The 19,909-nt window shown below is 29.6% G+C and overlaps 1 protein-coding gene and 1 long non-coding RNA gene across 2 annotated transcripts in view; both read left to right on the top strand.

Moving 5' to 3' along the window:
• Nucleotides 1-11,440, top strand: part of LOC113372331 (frizzled) — a 192,559-nt gene extending 181,119 nt beyond the window's left edge. The window contains exon 3 of the mRNA XM_026612656.1: nt 11,380-11,440. Coding sequence (XP_026468441.1) covers nt 11,380-11,402 — 23 coding nt within the window. The 3' untranslated portion in view covers nt 11,403-11,440. The remainder of the gene's footprint in view (nt 1-11,379) is intronic.
• A 3,230-nt stretch (nt 11,441-14,670) lies between these two features.
• On the top strand, nt 14,671-17,471 carry LOC113373207. Its single transcript, XR_003366891.1, has 6 exons — nt 14,671-14,791; nt 15,475-15,480; nt 15,974-16,099; nt 16,160-16,229; nt 16,953-17,271; nt 17,335-17,471. It is a non-coding gene; the product is annotated as an uncharacterized LOC113373207 (long non-coding RNA).
• Nucleotides 17,472-19,909: the final 2,438 nt, after the last annotated feature.

The raw sequence follows: 19,909 nt of genomic DNA on the forward strand, positions 1-19,909 counted from the left end.
TTTGTAATATAATTTACACTTGAATTCTTAAATTTGTATCTTATCAGTTTTTAAGTAATAATGTTTTAATAAAAAAAATTTCTTGATTTTTTATGATTTTTAGTCTCATCGAGGGTCTTCAGTTTACAGACCCTATGCACTTGCATATGTGGAAAACACGAAAATCTTATAACTATTTCAATATCGATATTTGCAAGTTTATCCAGCAAATATGTATTTCTCAACCCGATGTACTCTCAACGGTACATGTCCCTAATCACGTCTTATCACCGTGTACGAAGTATTATCCGCGAGCTTTGACTTTCTCTGCCTTCGCCCAAGTGTATAGATTTTCAATTACCCGCTGATTCAAATTATGCAGAGGTCATTATGTTCCTTTTTATAAGGAAAATTATGACTTGTTATCAACCATTGATAAAATCAACCTAGATAAGCATTCAATAGATGATTTATTCTTCTATTCATAAACAAGTCTTAATAAAAAGTAATAAAGGTGGCTCTTGCCAAGCTCAATTAATGGTATAGTAATAGTACTCTGATTTAAAGTTCGACTTTAAACTATTTTCAAATTTTTTTATCATAAATAAACGTTCATTATGGTAAAGAATTTTATTTTTATGGCTATTGAGTGTTTTTGACTTCCCAAATCGGATGTTTCCAGTTATTCTGAATCATTTGGCACCAAAATTGGTATAAGTATATGTGTAGCCAGAATTTTACCTTTCTTTGGCGTTTTGTCAAAAAGCTGCTGACCTATTTGCAAAACTTTAAAAGCCATATGAAAGTTGATGAGGACACGAGTGGATTTGTTTTGACATTTTTGGCTGGGTCGTTTCATTATATGTTCACATTTTCACAAAAAAAATGTATTGATTTTGAACCGATCGGCCGGTCGTTTCTTCGAAATTGATTGTTGATACTTTTTTGACGTTATTGATAAAATTTTGATGACCATAATGATAGAGAACTTGTTCAGGTCTTAATATCTTTCAATCCTCAAATATACTTTGTAATTAAACATGGGTTTAATTATAAAATTCATCAGGCTTTGGAATAATGGGTCATGCCAAATGAATCCGAATCTCAATTCTTATCAATTATTTAGGGGTCGTTCATTATTCACGTGATCGATTTTTAAGGATTTTTGGACCCCTCCGTTGACGTGATGTTTAAAATTAAATCCCCTTACTCACCCAGCATCATCGTGCATTGTTAGTACCCAAAAGAAATCGTTAAATTTTTGGATTTTTATTTAAATTCACAAAAAAATACACGTGATTTTTGGTCAAACCCCCCCTCCTCCTCTTTTAAGCATCACGTGATTAAAGAACGCTCCTTTACATATGCCAGGATGTTTTGTCAACGCACCTTAAGTCAAAATTTCATATACACCTAGTTTCTTTGTTTTTTTACGAATCAGAGCACCACGATTTTTTTAAAGTCAAAATCTTTTAGAAAATAAAGGAAAATTTATTAAATTTAAAAAGTGAAAAAAAAAACAATTTAGGTAGTCTGCAAAAAAATACTAATTCATAAATAAAGTTAAGGAACTAAAAATCTATTAATTAAAGATTTCTTTCTCAAAATAAAAAAATACAACAAGGCTTCCATACAATAAATATAATACAAAATTGGTGACATTATGTATTCATTTCGGATTGCTTACTAATGGCATTCTTGAAATATGTCCGCCTCAATGAAGAGGGTTTGTGAAACTTGTCACGTATCTTTCTATAATAATATACAATACACAATCGTGTATGCTTTTGGATTTTCAATGAGCTTCTCTGTGTTAAGAAATGACTTGCACAGATTAATTTTCTGATTGTCCAGTCATGCTAGAAACAAATACACCCAGGCCTCGCTATACGGCCGCTCTTTATACGGCCTTTCGCTATAACGGCCCTCTTTAATTAAGGAACGTTTTCGATATACGGCCTAAAATGTTTCGCTATAACGGCTTTTTTAAATTCCCGTAGCGCAAGTTATAGTAATCGCAAAAAAATCGAAAATGAAAATTTTTATATATCTTTACGTTTCAAAGGTTCAAACGTTTTGGAAAAACTATAATATCAAGGATGCTGTTGAGAACATTAGTGAATCCTGGAAGGAATTGAAATCGACAACAATGAATCATGTTTGGAAAAGAAATATGGCCAGAATGTATAAAAACTACCGATGCAGAAGTTAATTTCCTTCCTGAAGTTAGACAAAACATTTTGGATTTAGCACATGATCTCGGTTTTGAAGATTTAAACGAATCTGATGTGCTGGATCTACTTGCAGCTAATCAGTTGCAAGCAGAGCCGGCAATTGATGAAGATACAGAACCTGTTGTATCCAAACAGCTAACATCAAAAATCATGTCGAGCGCTTTTCATATTTTGAACAAGGAATACATCTTCCTTGAAAACGATCCTGACGTCGAACGTAGCACTAATGTCTCTCGAGGAATTACCTCAGCCATTAGCTGTTATAAATCACAAATCAATCACATCATCTAAATTTTTCAAACCACCAGCGCAAAATGATGGTGACAGTGGTCTGTATTTAAAAATTATGGAATGTTTTTGAAGTTTTTTATTTTATGTAAAATTTATGTTCTTGTTAAATATGTTTATAATTTAAATAAAATAAAAAAATAAAAGGCATTTTGAATGATAAACCATATTATATATTTATTAAATTTGGAACCGATCCCATTGAATTTGTATGAATACGTATTAGAATAATTGATTCGTTATACGGCTTTTCGCTTTACGGCCAAGTTTTGCGGAACGTATCTAGGCCGTAAAGCGAGGCCCCAGTGTACTACGCCTGACAACTCTAATGCTCATTGTTTTAGTTTTAATATTGTGAATTAATGAGGATAATTCGATTTATAAAACTACTTAGTAATTATCTCGGAGTGCATTTGACATAACATAAATAAATCAATTAAAACATTGAGAGATCGGAAGTAAAAATCGTATTATGCAAGTGGAATTTCCTTGCCATTAATTCAGCGACATTCGAATGAACTCGATCAATCATTTAGTTGGCTAATAAATCTGGTTGGGACGGATACATTATATCTTACACATTTTTATTCAGAGATATACAACCTTTTGCTGAATTTTTTATTTGGACATTTCAGTCAAAAGATTCTTCGCTTTTATAATGAAAAATTATAATTACATATATGCAATGATTTCTGGGCTTATATAACCTTAATAATATGGTATAAACATTCCTATAATTTAAGTTTATATGAAGTTTTGCACCGCTCCAGACTTTCTGGTGATATTGGCTTTGATCACGCATTGGCGTTCATTGCTCTGTCTGTATAACAAAACAAACGGGAAAAAATTTAAATCGATGGATATAATATATATATATATATATATATATATATATATACATATATACATATATTAAATTAAATTATATTTACTTTTACGTAAACATTTATATGCAATTTTACATTTGATCTGAACATTCGAGTGTACATATGCATATGCTCAACCTCACAGTTCCTGAAAAAACTTTGTTCCTAAAAAACTAAGTTGAATGATTATGTACTCTATATTACATATATTCCATATTAATATATTATTTCACTTAGAAATGATATGTAAAAATGATTTACCAGATTTCTCATTTTTTTCACTTGATTTATGAACTAGCGCATTCTTTACTTCCTATTAACACCATGATAATTATTTCGGAAGATATATTATATCTCGTTTTTCGCGTTAATTACACCAGTACTAAAATTAGTCTTTTTTATCGCCGAGATTAAATTTAATTAGGTTCGAAAAAATGTAAGACTTTAAAATAAGCGAATATTTGTTTATAGAGTTTATTTTAGAGTTTATTAAAACAAAATTTTGGTCATTTCAACCTTCCCTAAATCCTATCATATAAGATTTTAGTTAACCAGTTCATTGTGGTGCTCTGGTTGAAAAATGTAGTTTTAAGTTACAATGCAACTTTGCAACTATTTATCTTGAAATTGGAGAATATGCTTTGATTTCTCCCAAATTGCAATATAAATGCTCAAAATGACCAATGATAAAAAAATTATCCGCTTGATGAGTATTCTCGTCAATACACAAAATTCTGCCAGTTCTACATGACGAGTATATTCGTCAACCGCAATCTACTTGTTAATATAAATTTATTTAATATTGATCTATAGTATAGATTCTATACTATACACTTACTATTTTTCAGTGTTATTATTAAGGATGATATAATGCATTTCTTCATTTTATTTTTGAAGAAGAGGATATTTCTGATGTACTGTACTGTTTCATAATACTACGAAGAAACGTTTTAGATAATTCATTCATAGACAGCAAAATTAAAGATTTTTTGTTATGATGATGCTACAAAATTTTTCCTAGGCTTAATATATATAAAATGAGGTACAAAGTCCCTGTATAAGGAAGATGAATTAGAAATAATATTAACTGAAAATGGAAATTTCCATATTTTAGAAACGCGGATATACTAACAAGTATAAGGTCTCAAAATGTGTACATATACATATGTTCTAATAATTTAGTTGATTTTGTGATAAATTAAAATGGTATGGTATTTTTATTTACATAAATGAAATAGCAAATTATAGCAAGAAAAATAAAATATTGAGAGCAAAATTTTAATATTTCTTTTATAAAAATTTATATTTCAGTCCTTTCAAAATCAAATTGCTGTTATATCTCGCAAACCTGGGCCTGTTAATGTTATGTTAATGAATGTAAATGTCCCTGTTAATATGTCATGTTATAACAAGACGCACTTCGCTTAAGACCGATAATTTAAAACACTTTAAGTCTCTTTCAGGCCACAATCGACCGACTTGTTTTTCAATATCACAAATATTATAATATTATATAAGAAATACTCGACATACATGGACCAAATCGGTTAAGTTTTTGTTACAAATTTAATTTACCGTTCGCCCACTTTTTTGGAAGGAAATTCAGTGCGGTATACAATTATCTTTGGATAAAAGCATCTGTAGTATTTTTTCGATATATATGTTTTATAATGTAAGAAACAAACTTGGAAAACATATAATTATTTTCTTATTTATTCCATAATTTTTAATCTTTTTTATAGTTTTATTGCTTTTCTTACAAATAATAAAATGTCCAAGAGTCTACATTACTATCTATTGGAAGAGAATAGATATTATTTTTACTAAAACTCTTACAAGAAGCATTTATTGTTAACTATTATTTAATTGTCATTTTTGTGCATTTGCACACAATTATAATTGTTGAGACATTGTAGTTACTTTCCTTATGTGGCTACTTATTTGAATTTCTATTTCTAATTCTGACATTGAAATTCATACTGAAAAATATAAATTACTTTATTGAAGTGAATTTTATGAGCGTGATTTCTCTCGTAAAATATTGGTATTTATTGGTATGATCTATCAAAATTCAATCAATTTACCTATCTTTCTATATTGATTCCGGTTTTTATATTAAAATATGCAGATAGTAATTTGAATTTCTATAGCTTCTGAGATTTAATCGCAGATATTCAAATCTAAAACAAATACTTGGCGCATATTGGGTTTTGAAGGAGTTCACAACTCAGAATATATTTAAAGTTCGAGTATCCAGTGGCAGGAATAATTCTGTATTCAGGGTTTCGCATTCATTCACACTTGTTTGCTTGTGACATTCATGAATTATTCAATACGATGGAATATATGTGAAGTCGCCAGGGCGTAGTGGAAAATCGTGTAGGGGCATCCCCACAGGATTTGCCAACTCGAATCCCACTTTGTAGTTCGGGAAGATATCTTTATCGAAAGCTGGGTGAATAATAGGCCTAACAGTTGGGGAGCTGAGAAAATTTATAGATATATGAAATTCTTAAATGTTTTGTGTTTTATGTTATTAATAGCAATCAGAATCGAATAGTCTTATAAGTTGATCTTAAAAAAGTCGCTTTTTAGAAAACAACCCAACAGTTGCACTGTGTCTATATGATGAAGTTTTTATTAGGATGTAATACTGATGACTTTTTATTGGATGGAATTGGATGGATTGGATTTTTGAAAGGTTGACTATCCAGCGGTTGTCCAGTATTATTTGGTGAATATATTATTAGAATAATCTATTAGACTTTTTACTGGATAGATAAATTTTTTGGAAAGCTGCCCACCAGATGTTCTATATCTATTACTAATACTGGTTTTATAATACTGTTTTTACTTTATAGTGGGTAGATTGAAATGCCGGTAAAGATCATGGATTGAAAACATATAGCTTTCTACATTTTCAAGTAAAATCGATGTCTTTACTGCTTGACATCAGGCTGTTAATGACGAGTATTAAACCTTGCACTTTTAGGCCTATAGCACTAACCACCAATCTAGTGTGAAGCCCCAAATTTTTGAATATGAAAAACTATCCTTGCAATCTAGATAGAAGACAAATTTGTTGAAAATAATTATGATTTCTTGACAAGAAACTAGCCCAAAATTTCTATTAAATTAGTATGTGTATATCAGGATATATTCTTTCGCAAATTTAATCCAACACCTAATATTATTGGGAATTACCTTTCGAAAGCAAAATCTATACATTAACTCATTTTAAAATAAATCTTATTTAAAAATTGAAGAAGATTTCTAATAAATAATTTTCCAAAGATACTCCAAACTGTAAATTATTGTAAACAATTTCATTAATATTAATTTTTTCAATAAACAATTTCAATTATCATGTTATTCATTTTTCTATATATGGTAATTATATATAGCTTTTCTTATAATAGTTATAAATGTGATATTATTTTAATTATTATGTATAAACCATAAATTAATTTTTTAATTAGTGGTAGTAATCTTAACCGGAGTGCTTGGTTTTCTTCAACTACATTAATAAGTCGCAAAGAATTGTTTTATAGAAAAAGTCAAAAAAGTTTTTACCAGCTCTAGTACCTAAATATCATGCTATTAGAACTTTGAGAGTTTTTGATCTGGTGATAAAAGACTATTAGATCAAAGACTATCAAGTAACATTCTTCGGGTATTCTGTAAATTGAAAATCCTGTGCATTATATTTACGATAATATGTTTAAAATAAACCATCCAAAGTAAAAAGATTTTTCCATGACCATATTTTCATTGTAATTACACATTTGCTGAAGAGTTAACTCGGGGTCATAAAGCAACGAACCCGACTAATTAGGAGAGTGTTCGGTCATAATGAGTAGAGAACAGAGTCATTACTCATGAAATAAGGAAAAAGTTGTGTAATCTATTATTTGTTTGAAGATAAACTTTTATTATTCTAATTAAATTAAAACAACGGTTATAAACAGTATAATTTAATAGTATGAGCACTCATTTAATTTTCTCAACTGCTACCTGTGATTGTAGTACGTTGCAGGTTTCATAAAATAATATTTGAAGATTTGTAAAGAAGCAATAATAGCTTTCGAATAAACCCTTGTTGGATATAAAATGTGTTTATGCTGGTTTTGCTTAGTATTTATTTGCTGTTGTTTTTTCGAATCTTGAAATTTTTTTCCAACTTTTATTTTGAAAAAATTATTGTAGTTCGTATCGGCTTTTTATAGAAGTCTTCTAGACAGGCAATGTAAGTATGTATAAACATATTCAACTGTAGCATAGACTTATTTTTGTAAAATTTTTTACACACACATTTAAGTATCTCCATATATATCTAAAACTAGGTGTAAGTGGCATTTTGCTATAAAGCAATAAGTTATCTGAGTCTTCTGATATGTGTAAATAATAAACCTAATCAATAATATAGATTTATCTAATTAATATCTATATGAAAGTTTCAACTGTTTATATTTGTATATGTTTAATAATCATTGTGCTTTTCAATTGATATGTTTCAATAACTGAAATAGTATTAATTATAGTGTACAAACACGCGCTTGTATCTCCTAAAAGCCTATTATTTTAAACTTTAATTAGATTTCATATTTCAATCACTATTCGAAGGACTATTAATATTAGTAATATTATATGATGTTGGTTTAGACTTGGGCCATGAACTCTATCGCCATGATAAGTTTCATAAATTCTTCGAATTTTGGTCTCAAACAATTCAGAATGACTTAAAACGTTAAGAAAAGCATAAAATGAGCAAGTTGGATTTTCTGGCAAAATATAATCTTGTACCTCGAGAAGTTAATAAAAATGTAAAAAATTGAAAGTAAGTCAATTAAACATTGATAGCAATATCAATTATTGCTGTTGAAATTTCTATGTTTGCAATATATATATATATATATATATATATATATATATATATATACGAGGTCTGTTCAAAAAGTTTTCGTAATTTTCGTTTTTTCAAAAAAATATTTATTTATTCGTCTACATTAATGTGGTCCCCTAAAAAGTAGTCCCCCCCAGATATAATACACTTATGCCAGCGTTTTTTCCAATTTTCGAAGCACCCTTGATATTCACTTTTTGATATGTCCTTGAGCACTCTCGGCGATTTTCTTCAATCGAGGAAAACCGCCGTCCTTTCATGGGTCTCTTCAACTTCGGGAATAGGAAAAAGTCACACGGAGCCATATCTGGTGAATTTTTGCACTTTGCAACACTTTATTTCATTTTTTACGCAAAATTTAATACAAATTCTTTGACTTTTTCAATTCTTCCATTGTAAAAATCGCCGAGCTCAGAAAAACACGTCGAACCTTAGCGACTACCACAGACAAAGTAAACAGTGAATATAGCTGAAAATTTCATCATACTTTAGGGGCATGTATACCAACACAATAAAAAAAAAATTTTGACAATCAGACACTCCAGACCCGCGAAATTTAATTATTAGTAATTCCGGGTACTTTTTGAACAGACCATGTATATATATATTATATTTTATCACAAATATTTTAAATATTTTGTTTTAAATATCCACCGTTAATAAATAAAATTTAACTATTTATTGTGATAATTATATTTTCGATATTATAGTAGATACTCCCATTCTTCTCCAATATATTAAAAGTAATTCTGCCCCTCAACGTGTTCGAAACGACTATAATTAAATATGGTGGACACTACGTTCGATATTTTGTTTTATGCATGTCATTGACTTTTTCAATTTGAAAACAAAAAACAAACAATTGTCGAACGAACATTAAAATAAGAGAAAAGATATTTAGTAGAGATGTATTCCTGCGGAAATTTGGTTATTTATTACTGTTGTAAACTTCAATTTCCTTCTAATATAATAAAGAATTTTGGTCTTTTGTATTATTTGAAAAAATTATAGTAAGTTAAAAGGATACCATAGCTCATTCGTCGTTATTTCATGACGCGTGATTTTTGTAATATTATGCTATTATGTATAAATATGTCATATATATATATATATATATATATATATATATATATATTCAAAAGTTGAAATATAGTTTTAAATAAAATATTAAAGAATGTTTAGTAACTGTTTATTAAGAATACACTGAAGATGAGGTACACCATGGTCTCGAAACGTGTGTAATCATAAAATAAAGTTGTGTTAAAAAAATCTGAGTGCTGTTTTGTTCATATTAAACATTTAATATATATATATATATATATATAATATATGAGTATGTCTTGTTCTGAAAATATTTATAGAAGACATGGACGAAAAATTGTATCCATACATACATACACACACACACATCCATTTTTTCTGAGGTATGCCAAAATGTTCAGAAACCTTCAAAATCTCGAGAAATGTAATTCGATTTTTGGACGATTACAATAACTTACCCTAGAGGAAGTTAAAAATATATACGAACAACAAAATAATTAAATTATCATAAAATAACAATTAATATGTTATGTTAATTTCCGAACTAAAATATGAAACTATTTAAAACCATTTTAAGCGTTTTGTATGTAAGATTCATCTTAACAAAGTTGCAAGAAATGAACAGAGCTTCAATATTTCTCCCAAAAAAGCTTATCAATTTAATAATTTTTATTTTAAAAATAATTTCTCCCAAAAATTTTATTTTATTTTATTTTATTTTCCCCAAAAATGCTTATCAATTTGATTTTTTATTTTATTTTAAACATTATACATCAATAAAAATATTAATGAGGCGCCTATGAATAAGTTTGATTAGAAAACGAATAACATTCTATCTCATAGAAAATTATCGAGATCAGGATCAATGCTAAAAATAAATTGCCGTGACAATTTTTCGGATTTAAAATTTTGAAATTCTGAAAAATTTGCCGCCCCCCAAATGGTGCCGCCCTTCACTTCATGAGCCGATTTTTGACTTTTTGCGAACGTTTTCTCAAAAACGGTTAAATCCATTTCAGAACTTTAAAAGTCATTTGATGTAACTAGATGACAAGCGCCTTTCAGTTTTGTGCAACAATCGGCCAAGCTGTTTCTAATCAACTGAAAAAGGTAAAATTTTTTGTACACGTTTTAGCCAAAAATCCTGCATAGTTTTTAAAAAATCAGAAACTGTTCAAAAGATATCAATTGGGGATCGTGCTGATTTGTTTTAAGAGATCGGTCGGATTGTTTCTTCGTATTGAATTGTTAAATATTTCGTTACGATGATATTTATAAAACTTTATTGCCGATAGTGATCACGGTTTCAAAAATAACTAAATATTTCGACACTACGGTAAGTTGTTTTAATTTTTAAAATACTATCAAAGTTTGAAAAAAGGAGCAGTGCTTTCTTACGTGAGTCAAAATTTCATCTTTAGTCGACGTTTCCTTAAAAATGCATAATCCTATTTAAAAATCAAATTTTTTGTTCACGTTATATATAGCCTACATTCGTGAATCGATTTTGAAAATTCAAAAACCATCACAAACGTTCTATTTGAGAATCGTGCTGATTAATTTTTTTCCATGATCGACGAGTCGTTTCTCAGTTATTGATTAATAAATTTCTTTGGCAATTTTGGATCCTGTTTTTAATGAATATACTACAGTTTGTTTCGATAGTTTTGCGATAGTTTTTCACATTGCAATGTACTCTTGAATTAATATATTTTTTGTATTTAAGTGGATTATTTACACATGTTGGAGAGTTCACGCAACTTGCCACTTACACCAAGTTTATACACTTAAAAATTATTTGTGAACAGAGCTTAGAGTTGCCTGTTTTTGATTCGATCTCGCATTTAGATATCAATACGGCAGCGAATGAGTTGGCCGCCTTTTAATTCAGTAGACTTTTAATGCGACAGCTATTTATTACGACCAATTTTTGTTATGGCCGCCTTTGAATTTGTTGTTTTTTTCTATTTGGCCGACCAGACACGCCCTGTATATATTTATAAATAAAACAACAAATGTTTTCTGTAAACAAATGAAGTAATCAATTTATCACCATTTTTATTATTAGGCCAATCACAGTACCTTTTATGAGACAGCAAGGAGTCTTTCTCTATCAGGACTCAAAAGAGTTAGATGCGAAAATTTTAAGAATGCCATATAAGGTAAATATTTATATATATATATATATATATATATATATGTATATATATATATATATATATATATATATATATATATATATATATATATATTATATTTTATTTACATTGTATTTCTTCGAAGGGTGGAAAATTCAGTGCGATATTCATATTGGAAAGCACAATGAGAAACGGATTACAACATTTACAACAGAATTTGAACGGCCAACTTCTGAGGCAGCAATTGTGGCTAATGGATGAAGTTGAACTCAATGTTATCTTACCAAAGTACAAGTTTGATTTTAAAGCAAAACTTGTTGATACTTTAAAAAAGGTAAGGTCTCTACTGATCGAGAGCATCATTATTTAGAATTATTTGATATGAAATTGAAATTTTGTTATTTAGATGGGCCTGCAGTCTGTGTTCAGTCCAACTACGTCCTCACTGCCTGGTATTGCAAGAGAACAATAATCAGAAATTGTTATTAATAATATATCTTCATTTTGCTTTCATCTCATTGTCTTACAATAAGCATCTTAATAATTGAATATCATAATATTAATAATAAATATTGAGAAATGTATGGGGACTAGCAGTCCATGTATATAAGGTCTATGGTTAAAACAGGTAAAATAATAGGAGGGAATTGGCAAAGCGGGCGCTGAGGATCCCTGGTAATAATGTATATTAAATTATTACTAAAAAAAATGTAATTTAGATATTATAATTACTAAATACCTATTAAAATATAATACGAAATTATAAAAATTGTAGGCAACATTATTGGAACAATTAGAAAAAATCCAAGGTAGTATTGTACTTTTACCGCGGATAGTATATATTAATTTTTATTGAATTTGTTGTACCGTTTAAAAGACTTTAATTTCCAATTTAGTGTAGAAATTGAGACTCATCATTTTATTTAAAGCAGTTAAGAACATTTAACAACACTCATATTGATGTTTATGCATTTTGGTGTGAAGAGTAATTTAAAAAACATACTTATTATTTTTGGGTAAACTGTAAATATTAGTAGAGGATTGTAAAAAATTGTAGACGTGGGTACAGGACAACGTCTGTCAGATCATATAGTATATATATTAAAATTTAATTTATTTTTTTATGTAATTTATTTATCGACATCCAGGTAGAATTTTCCCAACGTTGTATTCTCCTCAGGAAATTGTTTTCTCCATTCGCCTTTAAAGTATACGACGTTCAATAGCACCATAAACATCCGCTGGAGCAAAATAAATTTGTCAATATGTGATCAAATAAAAATCAATTTTATTAAAAGTTCACCACCTACCGTGGTTGACCAATTCCGTGATGTGTCCCCTTGTAACATTGGCGACCCACTGATTCATAATGGCAGCACTATCGTATTTAATGACAGTACCATCACTGTTATTTTTATTCCATTTGTGAAATCTATAGACACGATATTTGAGTCGTAGAACATTTTCGCAATCGCGTTGAAGCGCTGCCTTGGCTGGATCATGTGGGAACTGTAAATCCTGGTGTCGAAATCTAGATGGTAGGCAGGATTCTTGGCCTGAAGGAATAAATAGTAATAAAAATATAAGTAATATTAACAACTATTGAATGTATTCAACCTTTAGTGAAGCTATAATTTTTCCTGCACGTTCCCTGTTGCTCTGGTAACTATCAGGAAGGGAGAGTAGTCTCAAAATTTCCAACTTTTGTCTGATATTTTGACCTGCAGTAATATGAATTTGAGATATATATATATATAACTATCTTTACAGACATAAAAAAGCTAAAGTTATGCAACGTATATTTAAACAAGATTTTAAATTTATGTATAGCATAGTATTACAGTGTGTATATATTTACTTGCGTTCTTATATATACCAATAACTTTATAATGTTTGTAATGTGTATGTGTGTGTTTGTGTTTCGACATATATCTAGCATGGTATTTTCACATTTCTAAAAATAAATTTTTGAATTTTCTATATTTTGAAAATTGATTTTATTTTATTATGAACTCCATTTAAGCTGTTTGAAGAATATTTTTATAATGAACAATTGTATACATAATTTTGAATTGTTATATTATGATCACAGTAAATTTAGATTTGAAACTTGTTTGATAAATGAAAATTTTGTTTAAAGTTTTGTTTCATTGTAAAACTTATACCAGCTGACCAAATCAATATGTAATCACATAGATTACTGTACTAAATTTTTTATAAAATTAGTCTTAAGTAGTTATAAAATAATTAATTATTAAAATACACTTGTAAAAATTGTAATGATCAAATAAAATAATCATAAAATGTAAAAAGTAGTATTTATTATATGTTATTCATTTAATTGTTTTTCAACTTTGCAAAGGAGTGGTTTGTTTTCACTAGATAATTCAAATTGCTTATTTTGTGTTTTCTCACAGAATGTCATTTGATTTTGATTATTTAAAATAAACGAAATTTAAAGAAAAATGTTATATTAAACATTTTTTTAATTAATTTATATTTTTCTTTTGACCTTGGTTTGATTTTTTTATATTTCAAAATATTTAACCAACTCTACTCTCAATAAGTACACAGTAAGACTCTTTTGCGCTAACTTTGTTAGTTTACAAAGGTTTTGTGGCTAGTTTGTGTCATCATTAGTAATTTTATTGTAAACTAATAAGTTAAAACTTGAAAAAATTGTATGTTTGTATTTATATAATATTTAATGGCTTCACGTGTTGCAGGAATGTAGGACTAAATTTTCTATCTAAATTTAAAAGCACTTCAAAATTATTCATGTATATGAGTGATAAATAAATAAAACAGTGAAAATTTGTCTGTATATTTAAAAATATAAAAATATTTAACAAATTTTATACTTGAGAAAGAAAAAGCAAACAAGTGTACTGTAAAACACAGGTTAGTGAAAGAAAATAAAATTTATTCTACACCAAATTTATTTATTTCAATAACCAACGACTAATTCATTGCAGTGTAAATTTTTAGAGAGTTTACTAAAAGAAGGGAATATCGTTATTTAATTTATAAAACCCTTAATGTTGAAATTGAAGATTCAAATAAACGTCGTTTCGATTTCAAAACAGAAGAGGCGTTCGAGTTCCTGAAACGCCATCTTCGACCGAGCGAACGTGCACGCTCTGCAGTCGCACGTCTACAAGTCTTTTGCACATCTATGCTTTGCGACTATAGGAGTTCGGAGAGGGAGTTGTCACTGCGAGTGAGAGTTCATTTCCATCGTGGCGATTGCTGGAAGAAGACATCGAGACGTCGTCGAACACGGACGAGCGGGCCTGACCCTTCGCTGCCTGTGGAGTACGTGCGACCTGCGAGCGTCACCTGGTACGTTGCACTTGTGATAATTATATTTCTCTTTGCGGATTCACTCGGATTGCATTTCGTGTTTTAAGATGTTTTAGATTTAATTGAAACCTTTCCTAATTTTTGTTTTTTTTTTGAAAACGTGTGCTCGATTTATGTAGTTTTTGCTCAAGTCGTACTACTGTCTAAGACGTACGCCGGATATATTTTATCTAATTATTTTATTTTGCATCATTTGGTGCCCACTGTTAAATAAAACTACATATTATTATTTTGTTGACTGGGCAAGAGTTCACAATTGAATGGCTGGCGGTCATTGTGCAGAAGAAATAATCGAAAGTAATAGTAAAAAGTTGTGAAAGTAAAAAATGACTGTTAATTCATTTTGTGAATTACTATGAGTACATTTATACGGATCGTTTAATTTGAAGTCTTATTTACATCATTATCATCTGCTAATTCACTTCAATTTATATATCAGAAGTATTGTGTAAATTGGACCACAATCATAATGTCATCAAGAATTTTAAAGCAAAATTAGTTTTCAAAATTAGTTGAAAAAAAAGTTACAATTTGAACAACAAATTGACAAAGAATAGTTACAATTTGAATGAATATTTGAATATTTGGTGACGCATCAACAATGACATTTAATAATGTATGTATAATCAACTAAATTCAATAATAATTTGTGTATTTTGCAGGTGCGGGTAGGTTTGCGTTTGCTGCTACCAGAGTCCTTCAGTTTTTATACGAACATTGTTACTGTGACGCTCTGAATGTGGTATTTATTGGAATTGCATTTGGCACGAATAGATTTATTAAGCGGTGATTTTGTTCAAGATATTAATTGATCAATACTTTAGTTGTCACTATAACTTTTAGAAATTTACAAAATCATTAAGGCATTGAATTTCATGATTCGAATGATCACGATATGTTTTGCATGTGGGTTAATTTATTAGTTAGGTAGCATCAGTAGTTTTAATATTAATAATAACAAATACTAATACACTAATCTATTCAACTATTGAATAATAATGTGGTCGTTTGAATCATTTGAGATTATGCAATGTGGATTTGACATATTACATTAAATTTTAATTTTCACTGTTTGAAATTCATGTTAATGCATTTCATATAAAACCAAGTGCAATTCTTAAACTGCTAGTAAATCTCTACATTCTATTTCTGGTCATCAAGATGAAATCACATGGAGGCCACAAAAATCATATCAAGCAAATTGTTGAGAATCGAATGGCCAAGTATCGAGTGAAAATTGAACACTGATTCAATTCACCGGGAATCGCTCTGAAAATAATTCAAAAAGTACGTTTTTATCCATAATCAGTATAAATGTGAACAATAAACAATGTTTATTTTTTTCAGGTTCTTTCGACTACTGCTGCTCTGTACACTGACCCCTTCACCAGGAATCGCTCTGAATATAATTCAAAAAGTACGTTTTTATCCATAATCAGTATAAATGTGAACAATAAATAACATGTTTATTTTTTCCAGGTACTTTCAACCACTGCTGCTCTGCACACTGACCCCTTCACCAGGAATCGCTCTGAAAATAATTTAAAAAGTACGTTTTTATCCACAATCAGTATAAATGTGAACATTAAATAAAATGTTTATTTTTTTTTCAGGTCCTTTCAACTACTGCTGCTCTGCACACTGACCCCTTCACCAGGAATCGCTCTGAAAATAATTTAAAAAGTACGTTTTTATCCATAATCAGTATAAATGTGAACAATAAATAACATGTTTATTTTTTTCCATGTACTTTCAACCACTGCTGCTCTGCCCTCTGACCCCTTCACCAGAAATCGCTCTGAAAATAATTTAAAAAGTATGTTTTATCCATAACCAGTATAAATGTGAACAATAAATAACATATTTATTTTTTTCCAGGTACTTTCAACCACTGCTGCTCTGCACACTGACCCCTCCACCAGGAATCGCTCTGAAAATAATTTAAAAAGTACGTTTTTATCCACAATCAGTATAAATGTGAACATCAAATAACATGTTTGTTTTTTTTTTCAGGTCCTTGCAACTACTGCTGCTCTGCACACCCTTCACCAGGAATCGCTCTGAAAATAATTTAAAAAGTACGTTTTTATCCATAATCAGTATAAATGTGAACAATAAATAACATGTTTATTTTTTCCAGGTACTTTCAACCACTGCTGCTCTGCACGCTGACTCACTTCACCAGGAATCTTTCCAGAAACATGTTACCATATCAGTATAAATGCAAACATTCCTATAATGTTTCTTTCTTTTTTGCAGATCTTCTCGATCCAACTATTACTGCTCTGAAGCCTTAAAATCATTCATAATTATGCATGATTAACTTAACTCTTATTAACTCAATAACATGACTAACCTCACTAACTTAATTAGGCAGTTAATATAAAAACCACTTGTTGAGTTTTACTATGAAGGTCTTAATGGGGTTACGTGGAAGACACCGCTGCATGATTAATCAGGTAATTTATTCTTTATAGTATATTTTATGAACCTTGTTACTAATTCATTGTTTTCGTTTATAGGGTAACCAACTTCAAGCCAAGTGCTCTTCAACGCTCAAGTTGCTCATGAGTGAGAACAATCATTTGATCTACTAATTATGCTGTCCGTCCGTCCGTCTCTTCACCAGAGAAGATGCCTACTATGATTTATTAAATAGTTAAGTGCTTAGATGTTAATGAAATAATGAATAAATATATTGTATTTAATTTAATTTGTTGTTTTAATTTAATTATGAGCCACTTTACGGCCAAATCACATTATGCTGTAACGTAAATTACAGAAATATTTAAACATGTCTACATTTTAAAAATTTCTTGTGTTATTAATAGGGATACTTATTGAGTGCACTCTTTAATGTAGTCAATTGTGTAGAACAGTTTCTTCACTGTTTGGGTGTTTTCAAACATCTTGCCGCAAATTGGTTAGGCTCTTTATACCTTTGCTTTGACTCGGTAGAACTCTGCGTCATTGCTTTGACTCGATAGAAACGCGTTGACAATAGACTTTGCTTTTTTCTAAACCCTTATGTTATTCGAGTGCCTTAACCCTTCGAGTGCCGGGAACCGATATATCGGCTCCTGCTACACTCGCGAGAAGTGCCAGAGCCGATATATCGGCCCACGCCTCGAAGCGCTTTACTATTCGCATTGCGGGAGAACTCTATCTCAGAATAAATTTGTAATACGTTATGAATGATCTAATTTCACTATGAGAGAATTAAAAAAAATAGTTTTTCGTTTTAACTCTTTGTGGACGACGACCTTTTCCTATCGCTTGGAGGTACCGAAGTCTAACATAAACACCGATGGTAAAGTACGGAAACTGCCTGGAAAACTGGAAAGGGTTTGCGTGGTGTGCAGCAGAAAGGATGGTGGCCCAAAGAGAAAATCACGCACAGTTTGCAATAAGTGCAACAAAGGATTGCATGGAGTGTGCATTAGTAGCCACGAATGCTAAATAAATTATTTGTTTGAGTTGCAATAACAAAATTTTACACATTTGCAATATATAAATATAAATATTTATGAAAACATAATTTTGTTTCAGCAATGTTATATTACTGATAACAATTACATATTTCGAAAGAGATAATCCGCCTGGCGCCTACCGTGTACCTTCAAGTTATGTTTTATTTTTGTTATGTGCAAACACGTTTTGTACAAGAGAACTCAACTTTTGCTTTATTTATAAACATATATACCTTTGTTTTTACTATAATTCTCAAATGAGTACAAAAAAACTAGTGTCATTGTTTTGTTCTGTATTTCATCTATAATACGCAGCTTTTTGAATCATGTAAATATCGTTTCTCGTTTGGTTTTTATAAGCATTTTCCCGAACCCTTGTAAAACTGTGAAATTCGGCCGGTTTTTCTCGCATAGGCACCTCCATTTCGCCCGGCACTAAAAGAGTTAAACATTTAATGTGTCAAACCGATGTTTTGTCTTGTTTAAATATTATACTTTCTATTATTTCTTTAAATGGTGCACTGTTTTTCTTATTGTTAGCTATAAATATCACTTAATTTAATATCATACTGTGTTATCATTATATATACTATAATATATATATATATATATATATATATATATATATATATATTATGCAATTAGACAAATGTTAATATATTTTAGTCATTTTCATTACTGTAATTGTATGAGTAAATTAATATAATTGTATTATTAAATACTGTGATACATTGATTGGAAGTTTTGAATAAAACTAACTGAACTTTATTTGGAGTGTTTCATTTCACACAATTTTCAGTGATATATGTTAGAAACACACCGTATAGGTATAGGTATTATAAACATTAATATATTTGTTGATGATTTCATAAAATATATACAATTTTTGTAATCTAATTCTATTATGATCAATGCAGTTAATGAAGTTATGACTTTGATCATTTCAAATAGACTAATCTATGGTTATTCACTCATTTCAAACATGTCAAAAATGATAACACTTTTCACTCAGTTTAATCTATACTATTATTCAAAGTGTTAATTAGTTCATTTTAATTAATATACTTTAAATATTGGTCAGTTTTACTTAACTTTGGACTTATACAATAAAGATCAACTTCTCAAACTTTTCAACTTTTCTTGCTCTTTTGCACAATGATATCTTCATTGTTATTGAGAATATTTTATTTTTATTAGGTTATTTTATTATTATATTATTTGTATTAATTTTCACCGACATGTTTACTCTACCACCCCTTCTCCTTACTTTACACTACCTTAACTTAATATCTACCTACGTTAAGAACTAATACTCTTATACCATGCTTACCTTTACCACGTCTCGAACCTGCTACCACGTTCTCTCCAGTGACTACCACCTCCTAACGCGCGACGCCACGACGATCACGTTAGTACACCGTTGCAAAGTAGATGATATTGTATATTTTAAACGAAAAAAAACTAGCAGGTCATGTGGCTAAAAAAAAGTTGGGTTTGTATGGCCTGTGTTGGCGTAATGGGTAGAGTGATGGCTTCGTACCATAAAGGTACCGAGTTCGAATCATACCTCAGGACAAAAAAAGAGTATTGTTCACGTTGTGGTATTTATTTAGTGTTAAATAATAAC

This window comes from Ctenocephalides felis, unplaced genomic scaffold (assembly GCF_003426905.1).
Source record: "Ctenocephalides felis isolate EL2017-DRISC unplaced genomic scaffold, ASM342690v1 CF-g0.4_SCAFFOLD_01604, whole genome shotgun sequence".
NCBI classification, from domain to species: domain Eukaryota; kingdom Metazoa; phylum Arthropoda; class Insecta; order Siphonaptera; family Pulicidae; genus Ctenocephalides; species Ctenocephalides felis.